The sequence below is a fragment of the Triturus cristatus genome, chromosome 11, assembly GCF_964204655.1.
Source record: "Triturus cristatus chromosome 11, aTriCri1.1, whole genome shotgun sequence".
NCBI lineage: Eukaryota > Metazoa > Chordata > Amphibia > Caudata > Salamandridae > Triturus > Triturus cristatus.
In genome coordinates, this window is record NC_140594.1 from 1,110,085,013 (window position 1) to 1,110,112,844 (window position 27,832).

General features: G+C 48.1%; 1 protein-coding gene across 1 annotated transcript; it reads left to right on the forward strand.

The window, feature by feature from the left end:
- The first annotated feature begins 424 nt into the window (after window positions 1-424).
- ALG3 (ALG3 alpha-1,3- mannosyltransferase) lies at window positions 425-23,910 on the forward strand. Its single transcript, XM_085635590.1, has 9 exons — window positions 425-768; window positions 8,682-8,781; window positions 9,635-9,782; window positions 11,994-12,154; window positions 13,304-13,424; window positions 15,851-16,056; window positions 19,689-19,762; window positions 20,529-20,673; window positions 23,191-23,910. The coding sequence occupies exons 1-9, from the start codon at window positions 570-572 to the stop codon at window positions 23,378-23,380; spliced, it is 1,344 nt and encodes a 447-aa protein (XP_085491716.1). The 5' UTR covers window positions 425-569; the 3' UTR covers window positions 23,381-23,910.
- The last annotated feature ends 3,922 nt before the right edge of the window (window positions 23,911-27,832 follow it).

Consider the following 27,832-nt stretch of genomic DNA (forward strand, 5'->3'; position numbering starts at 1 on the left):
GTTTAAGCTATTAGCATTGCAAATGTCAATGCCTTTTATTTGTTTTAAAAACCAATGCGAATAGCTCAAACTCGCGTAAATGCGAGACCTATTGCATTGCAAGTGCTTGTTGGTTCTAGAAACCTGGTCACCCTAGCACGGACGCCTGTGAACGCCGCATCGACCCCCACACACCTGGAGACCGGACCCTGACGGCTCCTCCTTTCATCGGGAGTGGAGCGGACAGGTGGGCGAAACCCTCCTCCGCTTGCCCTGTTTCCGCCCGGACGCCGGTGAGCGCCGCACGGACCCCACACACGGACGGCTCCTCCTTTCATCGGGAGTGGAGCGGACAGGTGGGTGGAACCCTCTTCCGCCTGCCCTGTTTCAGCCCGGACGCCTGTGTGCGCCTCACCTTCCCCCCACACGCACGGACCCTGACGGCTCCTCCTTTCATCGGGAGTGGAGCTGACAGGTGGGCGGAACCCTCCTCCGCCTGCTCTGTTTCCGCCCGGACGCCTGTGAGCGCCGCACCGCCGGGGAGCGCTGACGGGTCGGACAGCTGCAGCCTGCAGGCAGGGCAGAGTAAGATGGCTCCAGCGGGCAGGAGGAGAGGAGCCGGGCCGGGCCCCTCCGCGCTCCGCCGGGCCCCGCTGCCGGACGCCCTGCGCCGGGCCTGGCAGGACAGGGCCCGGCTGCTCTTCGAGCCCCGGTACACCCCGCTGGTGGCCGCCTTCCTGTGCCTGGCCGAGGCGGGCGTCAGCTACTGGGTCATCCAGAGAGTGTCATGTGAGTACCGGGGTGGGAAGGGGTGGCTGCGGGTGCACGGGGTGGGAAGGGGTGGCTGATCGTGCACCCATGTCTTGTGAGTAGAGGCACTGAGTGCTGCCTGCGGGCTCCAGGCTACTTGGCAGTGCAGGCTGTAGGTGTCTTTAGTGCAGTGGTACCTGCACGGGACGTGAGTGCAGTTGTGGTTGACTTTTGAGTGCTGCAGGGTATGGATAACTTGTGAGTACAGGCCGTAGGTTACTTGTGAGTGCAGTGTTGCTGCACGTGACGTGAGCTGTTGTGGATGACGTCTGAGTGATGCAGGGTACAGGAAACTTGGCAGTGCAGGCTGTAGGTTACTTTTAAATGCAGTGGTAAATGCACGTGACGTGAGTGCTGTTGTGGATGACGTCAGAGAGATGCAGGGTGCAGGAAACTTGGCAGTGCAGGCTGTAGGTTACTTTTGAATGCAGTGGTAAATGCACGTGACGTGAGTACTGTTGTGGATGACGTCTGAGTGATGCAGTGTGCATGAAACTTAGCAGTGCAGGCTGTGGCTTTCTTTTGAGTGCAGTGGTCGCTGTACGTGACGTCATTGCTGTTGTGGATGACGTCTGAGTGATGCAGGGTACAGAAAACTTGGCAGTACAGGCTGGAGGTTACTTTTGAGGGCAGTTGTAAGTGGACGTCATTGCTGTTGTGGATGACGTCTGAGTGATGCAGGGTACAGAAAACTTGGCAGTGCAGGCTGTAGGTTACTTTTGTACGCACTGTGAAGGGTGAGGTGAGTGCAATCCCTGAGTGCTTCTGGGAGTCACCTCTGAGTGCTGCAAGGTATGGATACCTTGTGAGTGCATGCTATAAGTTGCTTTTGAGTACAGTGAAGGCTCTGGGTGAGGTGAGCACTGCTGGAGGTGACTTCGTAGTGCTGCTGGGTGTAAGTAACTTGTAAGTGCCGGCTGTAGGCTGATCCTTAGTACAGTGAAGGCTCTGAGTGATGTGAGTACTGCTGGAGAAGACTCCTGGGTGTAGATTACGTGGGAGTGCTGGCTGTAGATTGTTTGTATGTACAGTGAATGCTCTGGGTGATGTGAATACTGCTGGCGATGACGTCTGGGTGTAGATTACGTGGGAGTGCTGGGAAGGCTGTGGGTGATGTGGGTACTGCTGGAGAAGACTCCTGGGTGTAGATTACGTGGGAGTGCTGGCTGTAGATTGTTTGTATGTACAGTGAATGCTCTGGGTGATGTGAATACTGCTGGCGATGACGTCTGGGTGTAGATTACGTTGGAGTGCTGGGAAGGCTGTGGGTGATGTGAGTACTGCTGGAGATGACTCCTGGGTGTAGATTACGTGGGAGTGCTGGCTGTAGGTTGTTTGTATGTACAGTGAAGGCTGTGGGTGACGTGAGTGCGGCTGGAGATGACTCCTGGGTGTAGATTACGTGGGAGTGCTGGCTGTAGGTTGTTTGTATGTACAGTGAATGCTCTGGGCGATGTGAGTACTGCTGGAGATGACTCCTGGGTGTAGTTTACGTGGGAGTGCTGGCTGTAGGTTGTTTGTATGTACAGTGAAGGCTGTGGGTGATGTGAGTGCTGCTGTGGATGACTTTTAAGTGCTGCTGGTTGTAAGTACTTTTGAGTGCTGGCCGTAAGTTGCATTTGCATACAGCGTGGGTGACTTGCAAGTGTAGGCTGTGAGTGCAGTCCCTGAGTGCTTTATTCCTCTGATTTGTGAGTGCTGCAAGCTCCGTAACTTGAGTGCAGGCTGCAGGTGCTCATGAGTGTGGTTGATGGTAGTTCTGTTGTGGGTGATGTATGTAGTTTGTGGGTTCAGGGTTGCGTCTGAGTTCAGTGAAGGTCTGTGTGTGTCCGTAGTGTGGGCAGAGAGTAATGTATTTGACTTCAGTGCTGCTAGTTGTTTTTGAGTGCAGCAAAAACTGTGGGTGTTGTAGGTCCTGTGGTGGGTGACCTCTGAGTGCTGAAGTGTGTAAGTAACTTGTGAATTCAGGCTACAAGTGACTTTTGAGTGCAGAGAAGGCTGCAGCCCACTCAGGAGGGAATTGTTAGTGATGTGTAGCTGCAGAGATGGCTCTGGGGGACTATTTGTGAATACATGGCATGTAAGTGTAGACAGTGATGACGTGTGCGAGTGCAGAAAGGCTCGCTGGGGGAGGTGTGGATACAGATTAGTGAACAAGGGCTCACAACTCCAAATGCTCACAGCAGCAGCAATAAATCAGTGTCCAGCCAAATACTCATTTTTATGATAAAAAAAATATATATTTCATTTCTACAGCTAACACCACAAAGGAAAAATACAACATTTACATACAGTAACACAATTCCCTCTGTTTTAATGGCAATTATTTGCCCACTCCCTCTTCATGTTAGCAATAGTGGTTATTCCCTAGGCACTATTAACAACATGCAGGGAATGCCCTGCTAGCAGTCCGAGTCTCAAAAGTCCACTCTGACTCTTGAATTCAAGTCACAAGTGTCCTAGCGCCGCAGCGCTCCCAGTGGTGACGTCACCCAAGGTCGATAGTCCCGAAGCATGCAGTGTCCAGGAGTGCACCCCGTCTGCGGGCGATCGCAGCTGCTCAGGTGGGTCGGCTGCATGTGGACTCAGCGTCTGCACTCAGCAGGCTCTCTCTCCGTCATGCTCCAGCAGCGATTGGAGGTTTCCTGCACTCCTCCTGCGGGATAAGTGTCTCCACACTCATGATGGGTGGATGATTCTGTCACTCTCATCCTCGATCCCGAACATGGGTGATGATGCTCCCATCGAGTCCTCACTTGCTCAACGGGGTTGGACCAGTTACAGACCTCGTTGCTCCTGCTGATTTACGGGTTGCCACCGCTCGCAGTCTGCGGGCTCTGTCCCAATCAACACCGCACCAGTATTCCCCGCAGCCACCCCTGTCATTCAGGGTTGCCGTACAAGGCTTAGGTACTTACCTCATAGCAGTCTTTACCCCAGTGACCCTTCATGGCATACCGGGTTGCCGCAACGTTACCTTGCAAAACTTCAGCCATTACAGTACCGCAGTCTTTTCCATGGTTTTCTCCATGGCTACCCTCTCCTGGCATACAGGGGTTGCCGACTCAGTCCTGCACATGGGAAACAGTTTAATTGGTGTAGCAGCCGTTTCCTCACTCCCCGCACAGGAAGTCCACTCACCCGGGCTCCCCCATTGGTCCTTGCTCCTTCCAATGCTCTCCTCTTTCTCACCGTGCACACTGCTCTTGGCAAGCAGGCAGGTGCTGATGCTCCAGGGCAGGTGGTCTTGGATTACCTGGGTGATGTCCCCTCACCCAGCAGGGGGACTAGCAGGCTTTGGCCCCCAGTCCTGGTAACAGGCAGAGGTTTTACAGAGCTTCCACTCCTCACACAGCCTCTCTGGCTGCTTGGCAGATGATCGTTTTTGGGGTCTCAAATGCCCCTTCTCACAGTGCATTTTCAGACACCAAATGTGGTTTAGGGTCTGGGTCTTTGAAGTTTTTTGTTTGGGTACTGCTTCTTGTGAAGTATTTTCTTCTCTGTGTCCTCTTCAAAAGCAGTCTGTCACAGCAGGAGTGTCTCTGAAGCTGATAGGACATGGGAGTGACTAGAGTTCACACCTTGATGTCAGCTAGTCATATGTGTCTTAAAAGGTTAGCCATGGCTCTCGGCCCTTCTCTCTTTCTATTCCACTTCATCCTCTTGCATTGGAACATCCTCTTTGTCCCCTTTAAGTGTTTCTTCGCTGCTGTCTCATCGTCCATTAAGATTCTGAGTCTAATGAGCTACCCTTGGCTCTCCCTCTCTACCCCCACCATCTCCCTGCCCCATATTTTCTCATCATGTAGCCCATTCAGATTCAGCCATTGCCACACCTCCTCCAGGGCTGGGAAGACGTGTGAGTTGCTGCTGTTTGGTATTCATAGCTGGCTGGTTATAGTGCGTTTATTTCAGCTTGTAGGTCATCTGTGTTTGATTTACTGCTTGAAATGACTTCCTGAGAGTTTGTAATTTTGAAGTATACTTTGAAAATATTCTGATTGTTTGGTCCTCAAACCTGGGGTTCCTTTAGTTTCCTAGCATACTGCAGGCTGAGGTCTCTGTCCTGGTTGTTGAACATCCGTGGTATTGTGGTGCACAGTATTGCCTCAGGTTAGGTGGCCTTGTCAGCACTCGGTGAGCTCTCCATGTCCATGTAGGAGAATGGTTCCTACAGCTGAAGAATTTCTAGTATCAATTTCTTGAATTCCTCTGTTGCAAGAACTTCTATCCTTTCTGGAAAGCCCAGGAACCTGAGATTGTGTCTCCTTGACCTCAGTTCTGCATCATCTTCCAGCACAAGGGTGAGCCAGGAGAGTGTTCTCAGTCTTGTTGTTCCGGGCCCTCTTGCTTGAGCTAGCCCACCATCACTTCTGTCTCATGAGTAGACTGACCTCCATCGGTAAAGTATTGATTTTATTCCCCGCTGCTTCTCTTGAGACTTCTATCGCTGCTAGGATTTGTGCTGGTGATGGTTATGCCCCCCCCACCCCCACAGCATCTACAAGTCATTTTCTCAAGGCTGTTAGTTCCCTGACTGCACCTGCTGCCAATGTGTACCTATCACTTTTATTGATATGATGTAGTGGTTCAGTGTTTTTACTCTTCCCCCATCTTGATAGTGTTGCATGTACGGGATCTTCCTACTTGAGTTCTCCACTCCCACTGTTCCAATATCTACTTTTCTGAGCCTTACAGTGTCTGCTCAGGTGTTCCAACATCAATTTCCCAGTCCTTTAGTCTGATATGCGGCATGTACTAGTGGTCCCCATTTTACATATGGCTCTTCCTCCTGTGGTCAGTATGTGGCAGAAAGCCAGCTATATGACCTCTCCCTCTCACCCTATGGGCTAGTCCCTTTCAGTCTTTTTGCAGTCTGACCGCCGGGTTGTCTAGCACCCCTCCAGCGAAGAGAGAGCTGTACATAACGGAGTGACCGTGTCCTGAGTCATCCATGAGACATTCTGTTGCTTCTCACCCCCTCGATCGAGACCCCTTTGCCTTGCGGAGTCTGGGCAAACCTTGTGGTTGGTGTATTTCTCTTTACACTCCAATGTCCCCAAGTGTATCGTCACCTTCCGAACCATTTGTTTCCACTGGCTCACTTGCCCTCTGGTGTCCTCCTTTGTACGGTGTCTTCTCCAACCTGGATGCCTGTGACGCCCACCTCCAGAAGCCTAGTCATTCACTGTAAGCGGAAGGCCGCACGCCATCACCATGCCTCCGCGGCTTCCCTCCATTCTCTTCCTTTCTTAGTTTCCTCTCTCTTTCTTCGATGAGGCCCACTCATCTGCTAGGTCTACCTTCGTGGTCACTCATACCTTCTTATAGCTTCTCCTGTTTGTCCTTCCTGCATGTGTTTTCTCTCTTTGTTGTCGAATGCAGTCCATACTTCACTCGTCTCTCGCAGCACAGGTTGCTTGGTCAAACCTCTGCCACACTTAGGCTGTGACAGTGAAGAGTCCTTCTTCCTTTTCCTACCCTCAGCAGGCTCCAAATTGCTCTTTTTCTCTCTTTGATGCCTCAGCATGTTTTCCTGGTCATATGTGAATGTGATGAAGCGATGCCACAGGATGCAATCGGGGCTCTTGGGAGACTGTCCAAGCTACAGGATACAATCCGGGCTCTTCGGAGCCTTTCTAACCCACAGGATGCAATCGGGGCTCTTGGGAGCCTGTCCAAGCTACAGGATACAATCTCGAAGCCTTTCCAAGACACATTCTGGAATTCTTAGCAGCCACGCACAGGGCCGAACTGGGAACAGCAATCAGCCCTGGCAGATTGTTGCTCGACCGGCTGCGCGGGGGTGGGGGAGGATGTTGCTAGCAAAATGCACTGCTCCCGCTTTTGTGACAGGGGCCAATATTGCAGCATTGCTGCAAAAGTGGTCCCCTGTCACACAACCGGCCCGCAGCCACAAAACCGGCCTTCACCCACCAGAAAAATGCCCAGTGCCCGCTATGGCCACTCCGGCCCTGGCCATGCACCTTTTGAATGAAGCCCATGCATGAGCAGAGGGTCTTGAACAACTCCTGAAAGATGTTGGTATTCTAGGGCTTGTTTGCCCCCGTACACTGCTGCAGGGAAACGAAGAAGGATGAGCAGACAATGTTTACCACTGCCAGTGATGTATACGAGCAGTCCAGCCAGAACTGCCAGGCCAGGACCCTGTGAATGGAAACACAAGCGACCCCAGACTAGTTCTGGCCTATATGGGCCTTGTCAGTAGGATGCTGATGAAGACTTATGGCACAGCGAGCATGGGAGTAGGGTGCGGCCATACCCGTTACACTGGGGGCGTTGCACAGAGTGTTGGGTGGAATGCTTGAATTAATCTCAGACACTGATAATTACTCCAGGCCACATCCCAGTGCATTGTGTTTCTGCCCAGCATGCCAGCTCAGATTAGAGCCAGCCATATGCAAATCAGTCTTGGTCCTGCTCCAATAGGAACAGTCTAGCCCTGAAAGTATTTTCCTGGCTTAAGCTATAGACTGTTCTGTATCATCCATGTAATAGCGTCTAATGCACACTCTGGTGCCCATAAAGCACAAGTTGCTCACTTTGGCGCGCCGCAGCGATGCTTTTGCTGCACAAGTTCTTTCTGCGTCTTTGGATGCGCATATTTCACAGTTGTCTCTTGTCTCGTGGTACTTAGCATAAATAAATCACAGTTCTTCTCGTTATGTTGCAGTCAGTGGCTTTCATACAACTCAACATGTACTGTTTATTTATTTATTTGAGAAGTTTTATATAGCGCTGGCTAGATCCGGAGGTATCGGAGCGCTTTACATAAGGATTTGTGAGGGTACATGGTTACAAACAGTTACTGGAGCATGGCAATACATACTCAAAAAAAGACAAACAGCAATGTTACATTGGTACATGATACAAGACGAATGTGGCATGGGAGGAAGAGGGGTGAGGTAAGGGATCAGAGGTAGGGGTAGAGATGAGGAGAACTATGTTGTCCAAGGTCCGGCGGGGTAGGTGACGGCCAAGGGGGTGACCCAGAGTCGATCTCCTCTATAGTTGTCTAGGCAGCGCCACCGGACATCGGCCATTGTTGATCGGTCGCTTTGCGCTTAGGAGTTCGTGTAAAATTTAGTTTGTAAAATTAGTACTTTATCCACAGCCTCGTGGCGTTATTATTTTTGACGTGGCTAGGTTTATTGTAGCTTATCCCACAGTAGGCTGTGCCTTTGAGGGCGTCCAGTCTTTCAAACTTCCACCAAATCCATATGACCGTGAGGTCCTATCTCATGTTTGGAACATACCATGTCCATGTGCGGATGCATCTCCTCTGTCTATGTTGCTGCTCCCATTATCTGTGTCAGTCTTGAGGTCCATATATTCTCTGCAAACTCTCTGTAACTTTTGAACAGGTTCTAGCCAGCTGAAGAATGTCTCTTCTTTGGCACTGTGAGCTTCAGCGTATGCGTGTTCGAACTGTAAAGGGAAGGTAGTAGTAAAGTGAGCTTCCTTCAGAACAGATGCATTGCAAGTGGCATAAAGCAAGCTTCATTTTAAGAGAAACTCTGTAGTGTTAGCATTTTACACAAGAGTAATATATCCTTATAGTTCCCTCACACCTACACATCAGCTGCAGCACAAGTTTCCTCACATGTACAAGAGGTTTGCAATCCAAGCGTCCCTCTCACTCAGCACAATGCAAGCTTCCTTCACACACACCAAAATATGTGTAAAAAGCAATTGACCGCAATGCAAGCTTTCTTAATACTCAACTGATGCATAGTAGGGACAGCAGAAGTGGAAGTTTCTCTCACACACAGAACAAGTACATTTGTGCTTTGTCTTTACTCGTATGCCCACTTACTCTGCGGTCACAAAACTGAGTTGTGTTAGTAACCCACCTCTTCTCCACCTTACAGATACAGAGATCGACTGGAAGGCGTACATGGATGAGGTGGAGGGCTTCCTGAATGGCACCACTGACTACACCCAGCTGAAGGGGGACACTGGGCCTCTTGTGTGAGTACTTGCGCCAACACTCATACGGTGATAGGTTTGTAGTTATCAAGAATACCCCGAGAGCTCATGGGATCGTTTGCCAGAATAATTTAGAAAAAGGGAAGACAAAAGTTCCAGGTTCTGTGTGAAAGCCATGAAAGGAACATCAGGCCTTGTGTGTGGGTCTAGGTGGATATTTTGTAGGAAGTTCACAATTACCCTGATGGTGACTTCCAGTGGGGCTTTCTTTCCCTCAACTCCCGCCTTAAAATACTTTTTAGGCCTCGATGACATGCAGCTTTTAGCTGTCTGTTTCCAACAGACCTATTTAGGACCATGCCACATTTGAGGATGCCAAACCAGAGAAGCCAACCATGAGCAAATCAACCTTGGCCGCATCCCCAAAAGGACCATCCACCCTGAACGGCGAGGCCGCATCCCAGCTGAACTGCAGCACAAACCACTTTTGACATGTTTGGCCTTCTACCAGACTGATCATGCCCCTTGTTCTCCATATGCCTTGTGCACTAACCACCCTCACTCTGTGTCCTGGTTGCCCAACTCTCCTGTTTGATCCCTGCTTAGCTACCTTTGCTTGCCCGATTGCCCCCTGTAGCAACAAATCTGTCCTCTCTCTACCTTTATCATGCTTGTGCCCCTACATCAGTCTGACTCCTGTACCCCAGTGTCAGCCTATTCCCCTTTGTTACTGTGCTCCCTTCTATCTGTGCCTTTTTGAAGGCTCTTCATTGGCTAAACTTTCATTACTTGTTCACTGTTGTGTTCCATGAATCCTTGAAACCCCTGTACCTTATGTCTTTTGTCTTCCCCTTTAATCATAGGGTTTGCCTACTGCCTTATCTCGTCCTCACAGGTATCCTGCCGGATTTGTCTACGTCTTCAGTGCCTTCTACTACCTCACAGACCACGGCAGCAATATCCGCTTGGCGCAGTATATGTTTGCCGCTCTCTACCTCGTCACTTTGTTGCTTGTCTTCAGAATCTATTGTGAGACCAAGAAGGTGAGAGGAGGGAGTGTTTGCTTGGCTTCTCAGAAGGTGGAAAGTGGTTCTTCAGGGGGTGGCCAGTGAAGAGATGAGGAGATGGGAAGACAAGAAGGGGTGTAGGTCATGGTGGGGTAGGGTGCAAGTAAAGCAGGGTCTGCAGTCACATTTTCAAAACCCAAGAGCTGACCATCTTTATTTTTGCATCAAGTCTTGCCGGTTTTGGCAACTTCGTTACCTCCGTTTACTTTTCAATTCCCTGTCATTCTCTGCTTGTCTTCTGTTCATTCTTGTTGACTTCTGTTTTCTCTCGTTCTCTATCCCCGTTGTCTCCTGTTCTTCTGCTCCGGTCTTGCGGTTTCTCATTATCTTCCTCCTTTGTCATTTCTCGTCGCTTCAGATTGCCTCGCTGTCCTTTCGGACACATCTGTCATTTCTACCAAGTTTTTGTGTATTCTTCTGTCATTGAATATTGTTTCCAAGCATTCTCCTCATTGCCAATTGTCCATACCTAGGTCCTCCAGTTTATTTACCCCTGAGTCTCTTGTGTGCCATTTTGCTGTTACTTTCTCATATTAATTCCTGTTCTCTTTATCATAATGTATTACTTGCCTTTGTAACATGTTGTCTCTAGTATGCTCCTGGTATTTTACAAATGCAGAAACATTTCAATTTCTACCATGGGTGAATAGAAGTACATGATGATCAGTCGAAAAGGAAAACATGGATAGTTTATTTACAGTGAAGAATATTAGCGCAGTGTGAAGTAATCTGAGCCAACCGTATCAACCATTGGGTGGATACTATGAATAGTTTGATTATCATATAGGCGTGTTCACCATTTCCGCAATGACTAACCAATACTTGTTGCTAGTGTAGACCAGGCTGCTGGCAGACTTGCTTTTAGTTATGAAATAACTTGCTTTTAGTTATGAAATAACTTGCTTTAGCCACCTTTAATGGGAATGACTTCTCTACCTGCTCATACGGGAGAGGCTAAAATATGAGCCACTGTCAGCGCAAGAAGCCACACGTGGATTTGGACTTGCTGCTGTCACCTCTTGCCCTTCACTTTTCAACTAGACCTGTGTGATGTTGAGTGGCAGATGCTCTAGAGAGAAGACTTCACTGGGGCCTTCTTCAACACACACACAGGGTCACATTCCAGCAAGGAGCGTGTTTGAGGCAGGCACCCAGGTTCAGTCCTTTGGTTGAGATGTTTTGATCCAACTTTGCCTTCACCAGGTGCCCAGCACACAAAAGCTGACTCAGGGGCACAGAAATTCTTTACAATGACAACAGTTTGTGTCTTTGCTCGGATTACAGGGTAGTTTTACAGGAGTGTTAAGCCACGGACAGGCAATCCATTAGACCACAGAAAGTATGGTAGTTTTACTGCACTGAAGACTTTAGAAACTTCTCCATGCACATATTGATGACTGTGTGGGTGCAGAGTTAATCGCAGGCACAACCTGCCAGGTGCAGGTAGTCAGCCGCCTTATTAGCGGGAGGTTAGATGTTGCTTATACGTTTGCCTCAGTCTTTCTGTTGGCATCAAGATATTCGACTGGTCCAGGCTCATTGGAACTTACTGCCCTGACATTATGCTGCACACAGAATGTGCTGCAACTCCACTATTAATAAGATATGCATCCTTTAGAGGTTGCTACCTTTTAGGAAGTAAGCCAAAATAAAATGTTATGCTGGAGCAATACATTAGCTTTCCAAGTTACACATACCTCCTATTCAGAGGTGTGTTGTTGCTGTTGATGTTGCTGGTCATTTTTACAAGTTCAGTTCGCAACACTTGATTCATCCTGGTTCTGTTAATCTCTCAGAAGTTTGTCTTAAGATTCTTTCTTTTGTTCCATGTTGCCTCCTGTTCTATTCTGATGTTGACTTTTGTTTCCTCTTCATCACTTCTTTTTCCTTTTGCTCCTACTCCTTGATTGTTCTTTTCTTTTGCCTTTTGTTCCCTTCAGCACATCTTGTTTCTTCTTTTTTGACGGTCAGTGTCTCTTCATTAGCCATTCTAGCTTGTTCACATTCATTTCTTCTTTGTCCATTAATTATCTTCTCTTGGCTGTTTTATTCTCGTTGACTCTCATTACCTCTCATTGCCGCCTGTTGGCTCTTGTTCATTTGTGCTGCTTCTCCCATTCTGTCATTTCTTCTCTTCAGCCTTGTTGCTGCTTCCAACATCCTCTCACTGCCTCTGTTTTCCAACAGGTTCCCCCATATGTCTTCTTCTTCATGTGCTGCGCTTCCTACCGCATCCACTCTATCTTCATGCTGCGTCTCTTCAACGACCCAGTGGCCATGGTCATCCTTTTCTTCGCCATTAACCTCTTCCTGGCGGACCGCTGGTCCCTGGGCTGCTTTTTCTTCAGGTGAGCTGTTGAGTGGCAAGGGATGAGCCTGAGAGAATGATTGACAACCTGCCATCCCTTCCTCGTCTTAAACAAGCCTTTACATTTCCTTCGCTCGTGAATGATTTTGATGTTTATCATTGAAACGCGCCTCTTTGAATCTTCTGGTCATTTATAGAGATGTTACTGGAACACGCCACTCACAGAAAGTGATGTAGAAGAAGACAAAAAACAGAAACTTGCCTTTCATGGGCTTGTGAAAATAGTTGTCGTGAACATATACTATGTTGTGTGTGGGAACCTGGAAAAAGCTTCCCAATCTAAGTTCTGCTCAGTGTGTGAGTCTGGCGTTCCGGGATGGTCTGGAATACTCGGTCATAGATTTGGCCCCTTGAACCTCCAAAAGAGCTTCATTTGCCGTAAGGCTGAGGCTTGTGTCTGAGGTCCTAGATCTACTGCTGCCGTCTGTTGGAGTCAAGAAACTTCTTCTAACCTAGGGTTTTTCACCCTGAGCCGGCCTCCTCTGAGCCTTTACTTCCATTTAAAGCAACCCTGGATGACGCCCTTGGGAGCACAAGGGTTAAGCTCTGCTGTCGCCCTCCCTCGGACAGACCAGTGGTCAGACACAACAAACTGGTGCCTGACGACTCTGATTTTCAATCATCAGAAAGGAAGAGGTGGAGGTTCACCATCGCACACCATCCAGAAAATCACCAAATACCACAAAATGATGAGGTGCAATGCCAGATTAAGGTGCACAGTGGACCGTTGGTGAAAGCTAGGTAGCCCTGGTTGTGCTAGCACTTAGGACCTAACCAACCTAAGAGTGCCAGTTACATTGAATGAGGAAACCTCACCCACTTGTTGTGGCATGCTTCATCCTTGAACCGCCCTTAATCTGAGACTGCGCTCACGAAGACCTCCCTCATCTACGACCTCTCCCGCAGGGGCACATGAGAGCATCCATACATTCAAGCAAACAAGCCTAAGATGTGACCCCATTTTGCAGACCATCCCATCCGCTGCTCCTAATCACTCATGTCTTTGTTCTGCAGGCTTGCAGCGTTCCCAGTCCGTTTTGTGTTGCTTCATGATGTCCTGTCGCCTTTGTGTGAGGGTGGTTTGACCCACATGTTAACATATAAACTTTCCTTTTATGTTCTCATGCAGCCTGGCAGTGTCGGTAAAGATGAACATTCTGCTGTTCGCCCCAGGCCTTCTCTTCCTTCTGCTCACTCGCTTTGGGCTCGTGCGGACCATCCCAAAACTCTCTATCTGTGCAATCCTGCAGGTAAGTCAGGCAGAGCATAGCTTGCATTTAAATCGGAGATGACCACGTAGGTCCAAAGTGGAACGCACTAGTTGGGAGTAATGGTACCAGAATGTGAGTACAGGCCATGGGTGAGGTGCAATTACAGAGCTGTCTTTATTTACTGGCCAGGCAGGCAATGCTGCAATACAGGGTGTGGGGGACACCCCGCGCACCCCAAAACTACATCTTAAGTTAGTTGTGCAGGTCAAATTTGCGGTGCATTGGTAAGGCCCTATGTAAGTCTTCCCAGAACTGCTTATAGGGTTCATGCACATCTTCCATGCTGTGTTTCATCCCATCCTAGTTCATTATTAGCAATGGATGTCAAAGCTCCGGGTCGTTGCCTGAGCAGTGTTAACATCTCAAGGGTTGCTGCAGGTCAGAAAAGATATGCTCATATATTGGTAATGGAACTGTGCATGTCACATCAGTATTGAAATAGCAGAGATCAGGGTCAGACCGGCCTATAGGGCAAACGGGCAGTGCCCAATGGGCTAGTCGGACAGATCAGTGTGTAGGCTGTTTTTTTTTTAGCAGTTTTTGGGCCTTCTTTATAGCCAGTTGGGCTAGTTTTGCTGTTGATTTTCCTGATGTTACCACAAACATTGTCTGCAGCAAACACGAATCCATTCAGTCTCCCATACCTCTCAAAATACCCATACAGCATATTTTTGCCAGTTCAAAACTGGCCTCATTTGCAAACATGAGACACTTTTTTAGTTATCTGGTTTGCTAATGGGGGCCACTTTTATTTTGGTGCCCGGGCCTATTTCGTTTGTCCCGGTCTGACCCTGGCATAGATACTACATGTCAGGACTAAGATACATTGATGGAGCTATGGATGTGTCCAGGATGTGGAGTGGCAGTGGCGCTGAATGTCTGGATTGAGGTGCATTGGTTAGGTCAGTGCAGGTGCCAGCAGTGAATTTGAAAAGGAAGCTGCAGTTCAGGAGATTACCGAGGCCTTGCTGTGAGAGTCAGTGCTAGAATTGCTGGGATCAGTGCAGTGTAGCTTAGAATTAATGGTCATTGATGGGGGTTGGTGCTTCTAAGCCAAAATACTGGGGAAAAAAAAAAGTTTTGTGAATGAAGATACCTTGAGCAGAGAGGCTACCAGAACAACGCGATGGATGGAATGCTGGAATTAATCGCAGCCACTGGCGGTCGCTTGAGCTGCATCTCAGTCCATCGTTTTTCACCCACTATGCCACACTAGACAGAGACCAGTCATATGAAAGTCTTGATCTTGCTCCAATAGGAAAAGTCCAGCCCGCATTGCCAGGTGAAGTGCCCTCCAGACCGGAACATAGGCAACCCCGAATCCGTTTCGAACGATGCAGGTCTTGTGAGTAAGCTATAGCTTGAGTCCTGTGGCACAGGGAGCAAGGGACCCACACCTGGGCATACCCGTCGCACTTGGGGCTTCTCTGCAACAAAAACAGAGTGATGGATGGAATGCTGGAATTCATCGCAGCCTCTGACAATCGCTAGGCTGAAACCAGACTGGGGTTGCTTATCTTTGTTTCTGGAGGAGGCCTCACCTGGCAGTTCGGGATAGACTGTTTTGCATCAGGAGCAGGATCAGTACTGATTACATAAGGCGGGCTCCCTGAATGGCATTGAGGGCAAAAAACACAATGGACTGTAAAGCGACCCTGAGCAATCGCCATTGGCTGAAATATATTCAAGAATTCCAAGGTGTGACGAGTATGACCAGACGTGGGCCCCATGCACACTGTGCCATTAGACTCGAGCTGCAACCTACTGACGAGTCGCATACGGCTGAAATCGGCCTGCGGTTGCTTGTGTTCCCCTCTGGAGGGGGTTTTGCCGGCCATTTCAGGATAGACTATTTCCGTGAGGAGCATGGCCAGTACTGATTTGCATAAGACAGCCCTCTGTCGTTAGTGGCATGGTGGGCAAAAAATGATGGTCTGGATTCCTGACTTGCACAGACTTCAGTAGGTGGGATTAATTCAGGCGTTCCATCCATCACCGTGGTGTTTTTTAAGTAGAGAGGCACATAGATTAGTAGTAGCCAAGGCCCACAGGTGCTAGCATTGGCTAGTTGTTTGGTACCCCAAGCCACTGCCCTTTGTACTGTTGATATTCAGTGTCATGAATGCAGCCCCAGGAGCAGAAAGTCACTAGAGTTTTGAGTGTTGTTTACTGTGCGGTATGAACACACCATGTCTCCCCCAGTCTGAGTCTGTTGAGGGCAAAGATTGAGGGAAAGGAGCAACCATACAGTGTCATTGAGGGTCAAAGGGTGTGACTCCTCCGCATTCTCTGGCATTTTAATTAATCCTTGGCACGTGATATGTCAATGATGAGTCCTTGCTTGGTGTGCAAAAAGGTTGCCCCTTGGCATAGCCCGGGTTGACTTGTGCATTATGTCTCCACAGTTGGTGCTTGGTCTACCCTTCCTCCTGGAGAATCCGTCCGGTTACCTGGTTCGGTCTTTCGACCTGGGTCGACAGTTCCTCTTTGAGTGGACTGTGAACTGGCGCTTCCTCCCGGAGGACATCTTCCTGAACCGCCGCTTCCACTTGGCACTGCTCACTCTGCACCTGGCTGTGTTGCTGCTGTTCGCGCTCTACCAATGGAACAGGTGCGTACTCCTGGGCAACCCGTGGGCATCCCAGGCTCATATCTGGTGTCTGCTTGATTTGGGAATGGTAATACTGTTGAAGGATTTTTGATGAGAGCATAGTCTAACGTATACTGCATAAACCAGATGTAAAGGAGGGCATATAGTGAGTGGGAAAGAAGAGTTAGCAGTGAGAAGAAGTTGACAACAGAAAACACCCACAGTAGTAAAATATATTAATGCTTGCATTCGTGGGAGTCGCAGAGGGCTGCACTGTACAATCGTTGTACTTAAGCAGGCTTGCTTCCGTATCTGGAAATGCCTAGTTGGATAGATGTAATTGAAGGAAATTGAGGGGGTGGGATTAAGGTGGAAAGATGGAGAGTGACAATCCTGGGATGCCTGGTGGCTCAAATATATGTCCTACATTCGAATGAAAACTATCTTCCATCTACAATTAGCGGCTAAAGAAGTTGCATTGTCTCTCTGGCGTAAGAATCAAACTCTGACGCTGGAAATTTGTATTCAGAAGCTCCGGGCGTTATTGGGCCACAAAAAACTGGTGCATCGCAATCTAGGTCTGGATTGTTTATTCCATAAGTGGCACTCTCCAGTACTTGATTACTTAAAATGTAACTTTCCAGGGTGACCTTTCCATGGGAGGCTGAAGTGGAGAAGTGTGGCTCCATGGTTAGAGCGGCAGACCCTGATGCAGAGGTCTGGATTCAATTTCCCCGGACCTGATAATTCTCGCCTCTGTGCCTATTCTAATCATGGGTCCCACTGTGCAACTCTGGGCAATAGCTTGCTTAATCTCCACAACGGCCCCCACAGCGCTAGGGTGCCTGGCTTCACCTCGGGGGTGCCCAGGAGTGGACATCTCACAGGAAAACCAGGAAGGGTTCCACAGCGGTATGAATACAGCGCTACGAGACCCCTGTGTAGAAGTGCGCTATATAAGTACAAATACATTTACATACAAATACATTTATTGGCTTATCGATACCATGGTATACGTCCAGAGTGAGAAGTACGAACTGTCTAATTTATATATTGTCTCATGATCGGGAATGTTATAATATTGATACTGTACATTTCCCGAAGGAGAATTGGGGTGGATGCTGGGGATTAAGGGTGTAGAGATACGACAGAGGTTGGTTCAGGGGAGAGTTTGATTGGTGGCTGCATCCACCCATTGTTCATTATTTTGAAAAATAAACTATTGAAACTGACTTGCTCATGGACATAGAAAGTGGGATAAAAGAAAGATGCATACAACCTTAAATTTTGTGCACTGTCCAGTTTTACAGAGTTTGACAGCGACACGCTCCTTGTATGTTCACCTGGGTACGATCTGGGAGCGTATCCACAGATGAGTGTAGTTGTAGGGTGATTGAGTCAGTTGGAAAATCAGATGAGTTCAAGGAAGAGCCCGGAAATGGTTTGGGTGGGTAGGTATAGGATAATCCAGGCTGTTCCTATAGAAAGTTGACAAGCTAGTGAGCAACGTCATCCCATTTAAAAGCCAACGGTTGTCCTGTTTCTCTGACACGACTGACCACTTCCTATTTTAATATAACCTAAACCAGTCCACAAGGATACACGTACACGTCTTGTGGATGATGACCAAACAGCAGTTTGTGGTCAAAGGACCCACCAATAATCTTTCGCATGTTTAAAGGGCTGTGGAACAATGAACGGTAGTCCATCCTTACTCTAGGGGGAGCTAGACACCAGGTGAAATGGTTTTATGCTCCTTTAGCTGAAATGTTTGGCCCCCCCCATTACAAAACCTGCATAATAAATGCGAAATGATATTACACAAGGAGATCCCAGACCCGGAGTGTGGTAACATTTTGTCATACCATAAACAAGTCTCTCGCAACACTTGGGTGAAATATATACAGTTCAATTACACCCAGATGACATACATGACTCCCCACAGGCTCCGCGTTGCCTAAGGAGGTAATCTTCGTAATTGCCAGAGATGCGGCCATAATGACGCTGATTTCATCCACATGACCTGGGAATGTGCCACAATATATAGGTTCTGGTTGGCAGCCTTACAAATGATAGGCGCAGCGACAGGGCGTGCACTAGAACAATTGGCTCCTACCTATTGGGATTATTTCCCTGACCGCCCAAACGCAAAGTAGGCACAAAGTTTATAGACTTGGCGCTAGTCCTAGTCAAATGAAGAATAGCGGTAACATGGAAATCCAGTTGCGGTCCCACAATTGGGGACTGGAAAAGAGACATGACTTACTGGGCAGGACATCTGGGGAGGGAACTGGCTAAGGAAGATGCACGAGGACTGAGACGCCATGCCCTGACGGAACCCTGGAGAGATGTCCTTGCAAACTGGGAAAACCCTGGAGAAACTCGTGGAGGGTCTGGCAGTGGGACTGGGGAAAGCGATGACAGCCCCCACCTGAACAGAGAACCGGAACTGACAGCCTGAGCACATATTAGGAATATAGCACACATGGATATATCATAGCACTGCAACAAATGTCCTGGTACCACACGACCCTCCAGAATTCCCTGAATACTACCCTAGAACTCTATAGTGCCCGGTAGCCCACCTAAGTAACGACAACACAGACTCAATAACAAAACGCTGAACCAATGGATGGAGAGTTCGATAAATAGACCTGCTGGCTCTCTTCCGTTCCCCCCCCCCCCCCCCCCCCCATTGGGCCGGTATAGCCCCACCCGGACTCTTTCTTTTCCTCCTGACGGACTCCTACATTCCGACGCTGCCCAGCACAGAGCAATTGTTTGTAAATAGTTAGGTATTGAAATATATGGTCTGCATAATTTCTCCTAGGTGCTCCCTTCCTCACACCGGACACTATATATGTACATAGGATTTGAATCACACGTTTGATAAGCTATTAATGCGTGAACAAGCTGGGGTCAAAATTTTGCATCATGTAATGTGGAAAATTGATATATTCAACATTGTTGAATTGAAATGCTAATAAAAATAAGCTTTTTTTAAAAAAAAAAACAAAAAAAAACTGCCCCCACATCCTTTGACCTTGAGGAGCAAGTCTTTGGGAACTTTTTGACCTACATCAGGTGTAGGGTAGTGCTGTGGTGGAGCTTTGAATGGGCCATTTTTAAGATTACACACAGAGGTGTGACGGTCAGTGTTCAAGGAAAAATGCAGAAAGTTGTTGGTACCAAAACTGGCTGTCCATCTGCAACGTGTTCCATCCTCTTTTGATTTTATTTGTAAATCTTGTTGATAAAATGTCTTACACGAGTGTGTTGTAATAAAGCGGAATCCAACCACCACCTGCTTTCAGTAACGCTTGGGCCTGCCAATGTTGCCGTTCTTTGGTATCTGTAAACTTGCTCCCACTATAGTTGATTCCCAACTGTAGCACTGGACTTCTATTGAAGCAAATTTCTGGACCCAACCACAAGATGGGTGAAACATGCACTCCACATGAATCTAAAATAGTTTCCAAAACTCTTTCCTGCGGGTAAATAACTAGTTCCTTACTACTGTAGTTTCTTCTATCCTCTTTCTGAAGCCCTTTTGAATACAGTGACCGCGTGTTGTGAACGAGTAGCATAAGACACTTTCAATGCTGGATCTAATTCCTACAGATGACCATTTTTTTTTCCTTTTTTTTTTTTAGGTCTAACGAGGGCATCCGGTCACTCTTGAAGGACCCAGTATCGAGAAAGACTCCGGAGCCCCTGACGGCTAATAGTATCCTTTTATAAGCGTTGGCACAATCTACAAGGTTGCGCAAGGCTGAAATCATTGGGAGAGATAAGAAAATAACACTGCTGAGGGTGAGGGACAGATGAAAGAACATGGTGTGGTAGACAGGGCAGTCCTATGACTTGACCCAGGGTGCCATCAATGACCGCTATAGAAACAACACTGGTGAGGAAGATGGATTGCCGTTAAATTGTGGTGGACAATAGAGTTCAGTCCTATAAAATTTCTATTGGTAGGGTTTCATTGAGGACAACCACAGAAGGAAACCTAATGAAGAAAAAGGAATGTGGTGAGAAAGGGGTGAACCAAAGTGCACCAAGCAAATGTAATCTGAGGGGCAAGATGCACTAACGAGCTCACCTTGGTATGGTCGTATTGCCGCATTGATATATTGTCATTGATATATTGTTGTATTGCATATCCTCATGCATCTTTATTTATGAGTTGGGCATGAAATCTACTGTGATCAGAGTGGTGGTTCATGAGAGATAGACTGACCCTTGACAGGATTTTCCGCCATCAATGAGATACCATCAAAGAGGGCCATATTTATTCTTCCTCACCTCCGGAAATGACCAGGTAAAGTGTTCAATACTTGAGGGACATGTCACATCAGCACAGACACGTAATGGGAGGAGCATGTTTTGTTCCTCTGCAGGTTTGGTAGTCAGGTGGTTGGTTTGCACACAGAGATGTTTCTTGGTTTGCTTTACTTCTGGTTCAACTGTGTTCATCCTTGACTTTCCTACAGAAATCATATTTGTTCTTTTCACCTCTAACTTCATTGGCGTCTGTTTCAGTCGCTCGCTGCACTACCAGTTCTACGTGTGGTACTTCCATACTCTTCCCTACCTTCTGTGGTGCTCCCCGGTGAAGAAGCTTGCACACCTCCTCAAGTATGTGAGGGAAGTGGGGAAGTAGACGAGGGTGGAAGGAGTGTTTGGAAGGAATTTAAGTTCTCTTTTTGGGGAGATTGTGTCCTGGTGGGCAGACGGTATTATAGGTATAGGACTAATTGTTGCCCTACTATAATGGAGGGGACTATAAGGATAGAAGCCACTCTTTGGGGTAGTGAAAGTGTGGCAGGAGAAAACATGGGGTGAGGCTCCCTCTTTCTTCAACTCCGCCTTCAGAAAATAGTTTTCTAACAATATTTCCTTGGATAGTTGAGTGCAGTTGGGTACTTATTTAGAATAGGTGCAGGGTGAGGGTGGGTACCCTAAGTCCCAGCCTTCCTTAGGTTGTGGGCCTGCATCCCTGCCTACCCTTTGGTACATCCCTGTGTCCCAGCCTTTCTGAGGCTGCTGATCCTGTGGTGCAGTCTCCTGAGTTTGTGTACCAGGTAACAACCTCTAATGATGGCCTGTGACTGTTGCCAGTATTAATAGTGCTGCTGACACTGTCCTCTGGCATTCTTAAAGGCACAGATGCAGCTGGAGGCCTCTTAAAGGTACTGAAACTATGTATTGGCCTCTGTGTGGGCGCTGTCACCCTGTCATAACATTCCCAAGGGTGCTAGCGCTGCCCTAGCTTTCCTGAGGCTGGTGATCCTGTATCGTAGCCCTCTTGGGGTGCTGGCCCTGTATCACAGCTTGCTTACCAGTGCTGATACTGTCTCGCTTCCATGCATAGTGCTCCGACAGTGTCTTCTAGCCGCCCTAAAGGTTCTGACCACGTTTGGCTTCCAGGCCGTTGTTCTTGTCTTGTGCCCTAAGCTTCCTGAAGGTTTTGAGGTGGAGTCCTAGGCTACCTGTAGGTACTGACCCTGTGTCCTAGGATTTATAGGGTTCTGATGCTGTGTGCTGGGTGCTTTGAGGGCGCTGACTTGTATCCTTAGAGGCTAACACTGTGTCTTGGGCTTTACAGGTGTTCTGAGTGCGTCAGCCTCTCAGAAGCAGTTGCTCATGCATCCTAATCTTTTTGAGGGCGCTGACACTGTCTTCTGCCTCATGAGGGTGATGACCATGTCTGACAATTCCTTAGAGTGCTGAACCTGTGTCCTAAAATTATTACAACACTGTTCTGATCCAGCCTTTGTGAGGGAGCTGAACATGTACCCAAGGCTTCCTACGGTGGCTGACCCCATGCCCGAGGCTTCCTGCGGTGGCTGACACCATGCACGAGGCTTCCTGCGGTGGCTGACCCCATGCCTGAGGCTTCCTGCGGTGGCTGACCCCATGCCCGAGGCTACTTGCGGTGGCTGACCCCATGCCCGAGGCTACCTGCGGTGGCTGACCCCATGCCCGAGGCTACCTGCGGTGGCTGACCCCATGCCCGAGGCTACCTGTGGTGGCTGACCCCATGCCCGAGGCTACCTGCGGTGGCTGACCCCATGCCCGAGGCTACCTGCGGTGGCTGACCCCATGCCCGAGGCTACCTGCGGTGGCTGACCCCATGCCCGAGGCTACCTGCGGTGGCTGACCCCATGCCCGAGGCTACCTGCGGTGGCTGACCCCATGCCCGAGGCTACCTGCGGTGGCTGACCCCATGCCCGAGGCTACCTGCGGTGGCTGACACCATGCCCGAGGCTTCCTGCGGTGGCTGACACCATGCCCGAGGCTACCTGCGGTGGCTGACCCCATGCCCGAGGCTACCTGCGGTGGCTGACCCCATGCCCGAGGCTACCTGCGGTGGCTGACCCCATGCCCGAGGCTTCCTGCGGTGGCTGACCGCATGCCCGAGGCTTCCTGCGGGCACTGATCATTTATTCTGCTTTCTGAGGAAGCTGCACATGTATCTGAGGGCTCATGAGGGGTCTGGCCCTATGTCTGAGGCCTCATGAGGGGTCTGGCTCTATGTCTGAGGCCTCATGAGGGGTCTGGCCCTATGTCTGAGGCCTCATGAGGGGTCTGGCCCTATGTCTGAGGCCTCATGAGGGGTCTGGCCCTATGTCTGAGGCCTCATGAGGGGTCTGGCCCTATGTCTGAGGCCTCATGAGTGGTCTGGCCCTATGTCTGAGGCTTCCTGAGGCTACTGATCCTCCATCCTGCTGATCCTGTGTTCTGTCCTCTCGGAGGGAGCTGAACTTGTATACTAGGTTTCATTAGGGGGTGGGCCATGTTTTTGATGCTTCCTGGGGGTATTGCTCCTGTGTTTTACACCTTGAAGGTTAATGATGCTGCAGCCTAGTGCCTCTGAGGGGGCTCTGATCTGTGTCCGTTGCTGCTGGCTGTGCTGCCGTCTTTCATAGTCTGCTGCGCCTTTATCATGGGCTTTCTGAGGAAGCTGAACATTTATCCGAGACATCTTACGCTCTGACTCTGTGGCTTACGGAGGATGTTAAGACTGTGTCTGAGGCTCTCCATGGGAGCTGACCCTGTTCCGTAGACTCAGTCTACTAGCCTTGTTGTGGATGTTGACCATTTATGGTCAGCCTGAAGGGACCTGACCCTGTTTCTTTCCTCTTTTCACAGGGTGCTGATCCTAGGCCTGATCGAACTCTGCTGGAACACCTTCCCGTCCACCATCTCCAGCTCAGCTGCGCTGCACGTCTGCCACGCCATCATCCTGCTGCAGCTCTGGTATGGCAACCTTTCCGTGACAGAGCCCGAGGTGCCTCCTGTGGACCAGCGAACGTCAGAGGGTCAAAAGAAAACCAAATGAGGCACATCCCTTCTAGATGGAACTCGCTTCTCCTCCAGGACCAGAGCGCGTCCAGCCAGAGCTCGCGAGAGGACCCATGGAATCGCGAAGCTGCCCTTTGGGCATTGGAAAGGGGCATTCTCCTGCCTAAGGGCTATCGGACAATCCCTTTGGGAGTGGAAGTGGTACTAAAGCACATCTGGGAAGGACACGATCCGATTCCTAAAAGGGAAAACCCAACCTAGTGTTTTCTATCTTTACAAAAACTTTTTGGGATTGATATGGGCTCTTCATGCAAAACTGTGAACTCTTCCTTCTTGTATAAAGGCGGACCTTGTATGAAAAGAGTTTGCGTGCATCGTGGGAGCCCAGCAGACTGTGGGGCTTTTTAGATAAAAGAAGAGCTCATCTCCTTCCATTATTTTCCTTTCTTGGGCTCTTCCCTCTCTCGGCCTGTGATGTTGTAAGGGATTCTGGTATTGTTTGCAGGAACTCTTTTCAAGTCTGGATGGTGATCTTGGAAGATTGGTATTAAATGGAAATGGAAAGTGTGATACTGTGGCTATGTTGCTTCTGCAAGTATTCTGCTCTGAGTCAAGAGCATCTCTACACATCTCAAGCTCGAACACCGACCCAGGATAGGCTAACCCGCTTGAGGTGTGATGCTGCCATTGGGGAATATGTGCCTGTGTCATATTAGTTCTTGTTGCGCCTTCCTTGTGGAGTCGTTTCCTCAAACCAATATCACAATTTTCGACACCAGATGCCAGCTTCAGATTTCAGTAATCCTACTTCCTCGGTCCCATTTTCCTCTTTTACCTAAATATCCTTCCACTTTGGGGATGACTCTGGATAATCTGTTGTCACCCCAACCCCCTGGCCCCTCCCACAACCCCATGGCCCCTCCCACACCCCATGGCCCCTCCCACAAACCCATGGCCCTTCCCTGCACACCATTTGATCTGGTGGACTCACAAAAGTAAAAATCTGTTTTCCATAAGGATAGTGTCTGCTTGCTATGCGGTAACTTTCTTGATAAATTTCAGGGAGTAATACCACAGACATGTTCCGTAACTGTGGGTCACAATACAGTTAACAAAAGAATGTGCCTAAAGGTCCACAACAAGTTGCTTTATAAAGAATAGAACATTTATAACTAAATGCAAAAATAATGTAATAAAAACAGAAAGGGGAATGGAGAAATATATTCCCTGGAGGGAATTCGATACATTTATCTGTTTTGCCGTAAAAGGTTAAATATTAACAAAGAAGACCAAAAGCAATGATGAGTCTTTTTGTGGGGTTGGGGGGTATTAGAGTTTCCCTATTAACATAGCAGTTGATGGGGAAAGAGGTGGAAATGTATCGCCCAAAAATATATTTTGTCTTAAATGTCTGCTATAGGGCAGTGGTACACCAAGACTCTTCGCCCAGAGTGTTGTAGTGGGACAAAGTTTAGTTACCCTAGTTGATGCTCATGGTTTCTCGGTGTTGAGGTTGCCTGGGTAGTAGCGCCTAGAGCCCGGATACTCCGTCTAGGTGCAAGATTTCCAGATCCACCCTGTTGTTTGAGTGACATTTTTAAATATAGGAGTGAATGGAAACTCAATTGTATAATCAGTGTTTCCCTGAAAATCGATGAGGCCTCCTCGAACCATGAACATGCACAGCCTAGATGGAATTTGTGAAATCTTCAGGATTGGTTCCAGCACATTCCGTAAACCTGCACACAGACTGGCCCCAGAGTCTGCTAGTCATCTAAACAAGCAACAAGGTGACCGGAAGGAATGCTTGAATTCATCTCAGCCACTGGTGATCCCTCAGGTTGCATTCTAGTCTATCTTTTTTCACCCATTATAACATGTTACAGAGATCAGACTTTTGAAAAGTAGCAATAGTTGTGCTTCAGTGTTTAATTTCTGCTGGTGGTTTCCGGTGCTCAGCACCAGCACTTAATTGTCAACACCAGCACTTATGGCTTTCTTCCACACTGTGGCGGAGTGTGTCTGATTTAGAGATGAGCACAACAGCTGTTTATTAATTCAAAATACATTACAAATGACTAATACCTCGTGTCCAAGCTATTCTTATACCTTTGGAGCCTGTAAGAGTCTGAATTGTCGCACTTGTAGGAGTGTGATGGTTATAAGTTGTGTTGGTACTGTCGTTGGCAGCACTGGCTGGGGCAGTGGGTAGTGTGAGCTGCAGCAGCCTCCTTACGAGTGGCCCGGCACTTATAGTTTTACAAATTTAAGCACTGCCATGCTTTAACAGAACAGTTTAACTACCAGGCCAGGTTCCCTCCAAACAGGATACGGGCAACCCCAGAGTGGTTTCTGCCTACTTAGGCTGCGTCTTTGAGGAATTTCTTGAGTCTTGTGGTACAGTGAGCATGGGACCCACAGCTGGGCATACTCGTTACACTTGTGCGTCTATCGTAACAAACAAGAAGGTGATGGTAGGACTGCTTGAACTAATCTTGGCCAAGGGGCTGCATTCCAGTCCATCAATATTCACCCACTCTGCTACCCAGATAGAGAGCAGCCATAGGCAAGTTAGTCTTGTCACTGCTCGAAAAGGAACAGTCCAGCTTGAACTAGCAGGCCAGGTCCCCTGCAGATGGAACATGAGCATCCACAGGCTGGTTTGGCCTACGTTGGCCTCCTCAGGGTGGCATAGGTTGAGTCCTGTGGAACAAGGAGCACAGGACTCACATCTGGGCATACCTGTCACACCACTCGTATAGCCATTTCTAGGCTGAGAGGTCTGACTCCCCTTGCTGGATGCAGACCAGATACTCTGTTCCTGTGAATGTATGAAGTACCAAGTCTTTCCAGACAGTGACATAAGCGAAGGTCAGGACAGCTGTTATTGTTTTTCTTCAAGAAGCAAAAAAAGTGTCGGCTTTCCTGCTTCTTCAGTCTTGAATTGCTCAGTTCATCTAATATGAGTATTTAAAGTGGGCTGCAAAGGAGGTCATTGGCAGGTACACTTATATCCGTCCTAATCTGTCCCACTTCCTCTTTTACATCAGAATGCTTTCTTGTGACTTGGCTATTTGAGGAAGGGAATCAATCAATCAATAAAAGCTTTATTCGGAATGCATGGCAAAACTATAAAAGCAAGATACAAGTACACATGATTAAAAAAATGAAAGTTTACACAATAAAGATATAGCACTCCGATTTCTAACAAACGGACATTTTCTTAAAGACCATTGATTCTATTTGGGAATGTATAAGTGCAATGGTAACGGAAAATGTCAGGTGCAAAATAGCAGAAAAGGTGCATTTATAAATACCTTATATGCATAGTTCATTTAAAGTTTCAAGTAAGAAGATCGTTTTAAAACAGATTTTTATAGATTAGTTAAAATACTACTGGCAGTCATGGAATCAAGAGTTGTGATTATAAATTTGTTCAATGCCTAATGCAGTATTTTAAAAATTTTGCAATATTGAAAGATATCAAGAGAGAGTCCAACATTTGTAGTGCCAGCAGGGCCGGGCGGCATTCACGTAGGGCCATTTGTTGCAAAAGAGGTTTCAGCCACCGTTTTCTAGGTTCATGATAAAATTTGCAAAAGTAAGTAACGTGTAGAAGAGACTGTATGGAAGAATCATCACAAGGGCAACAAGAAATCTCCTTTGACCAGTCATTAATGTTAGGGAAAGTGATAAAGCGATGAAATATATTGAGTCTAAATCTAGTGAGTAAGAAGACATCATAAGTTGGCAAATTTAAGGTTAGGTAGGGCTCGATATTGCATGAGGTTTGAATATGTATGGAATGCTGGACGGAATGTTTATTGGCTTCAACAGCCAAACGAAGATCGCCTAGATGTTTTAGACACTCCGCCTTTAATAGCTTACGTGAAATCGTTGCCATGTCCTGGGGAGCTGAGTAGAAATTCGGATGGCCCAGGTCGATAAGAAATCTCTGTACGTAATGTAACCAGGAGATTTTTTGGGAGTATTCTAATTTTTGAGAGTCCTTAATGATTGCTTGGGTGAAAAGCAACTTGTCAGATGTCCAAATGCGATGCCACAGCAGAATTGGTTGCATTCGAATGATGTCGGAAATATATGACAGACCCAGTTCTTGGTGGCAGCAATAAGTAGATGAAGATTGGGGGACTGCTAGTAGATATCTAAGAAAGCTATTTTCAATTTTTTGGATGGAGTCCACTTGAGCGTATCCCCATATGCCCGCGCCATAGGTGGCGGTGGTAATGCACTTTGAACGGAAGACTTCAAGGATCTCTTTAAGGGGTCTCTTTCCAAGTCTGAGTGAAGGTAACTAGAGCCATCGTTGCTTTCAAAAACAAGTTTTCTGGCCTCAATTGCCCTTATCCAAGTCCCCTTTTCATCTATCACCACTCCTAGGTAGGGGTAAGTTGTAGTATAATCAATCTTGGTGTTTGTGATGTAGGTACCATGACCCTTTAATGATTTTTTTCCAGAGGTCATTGTA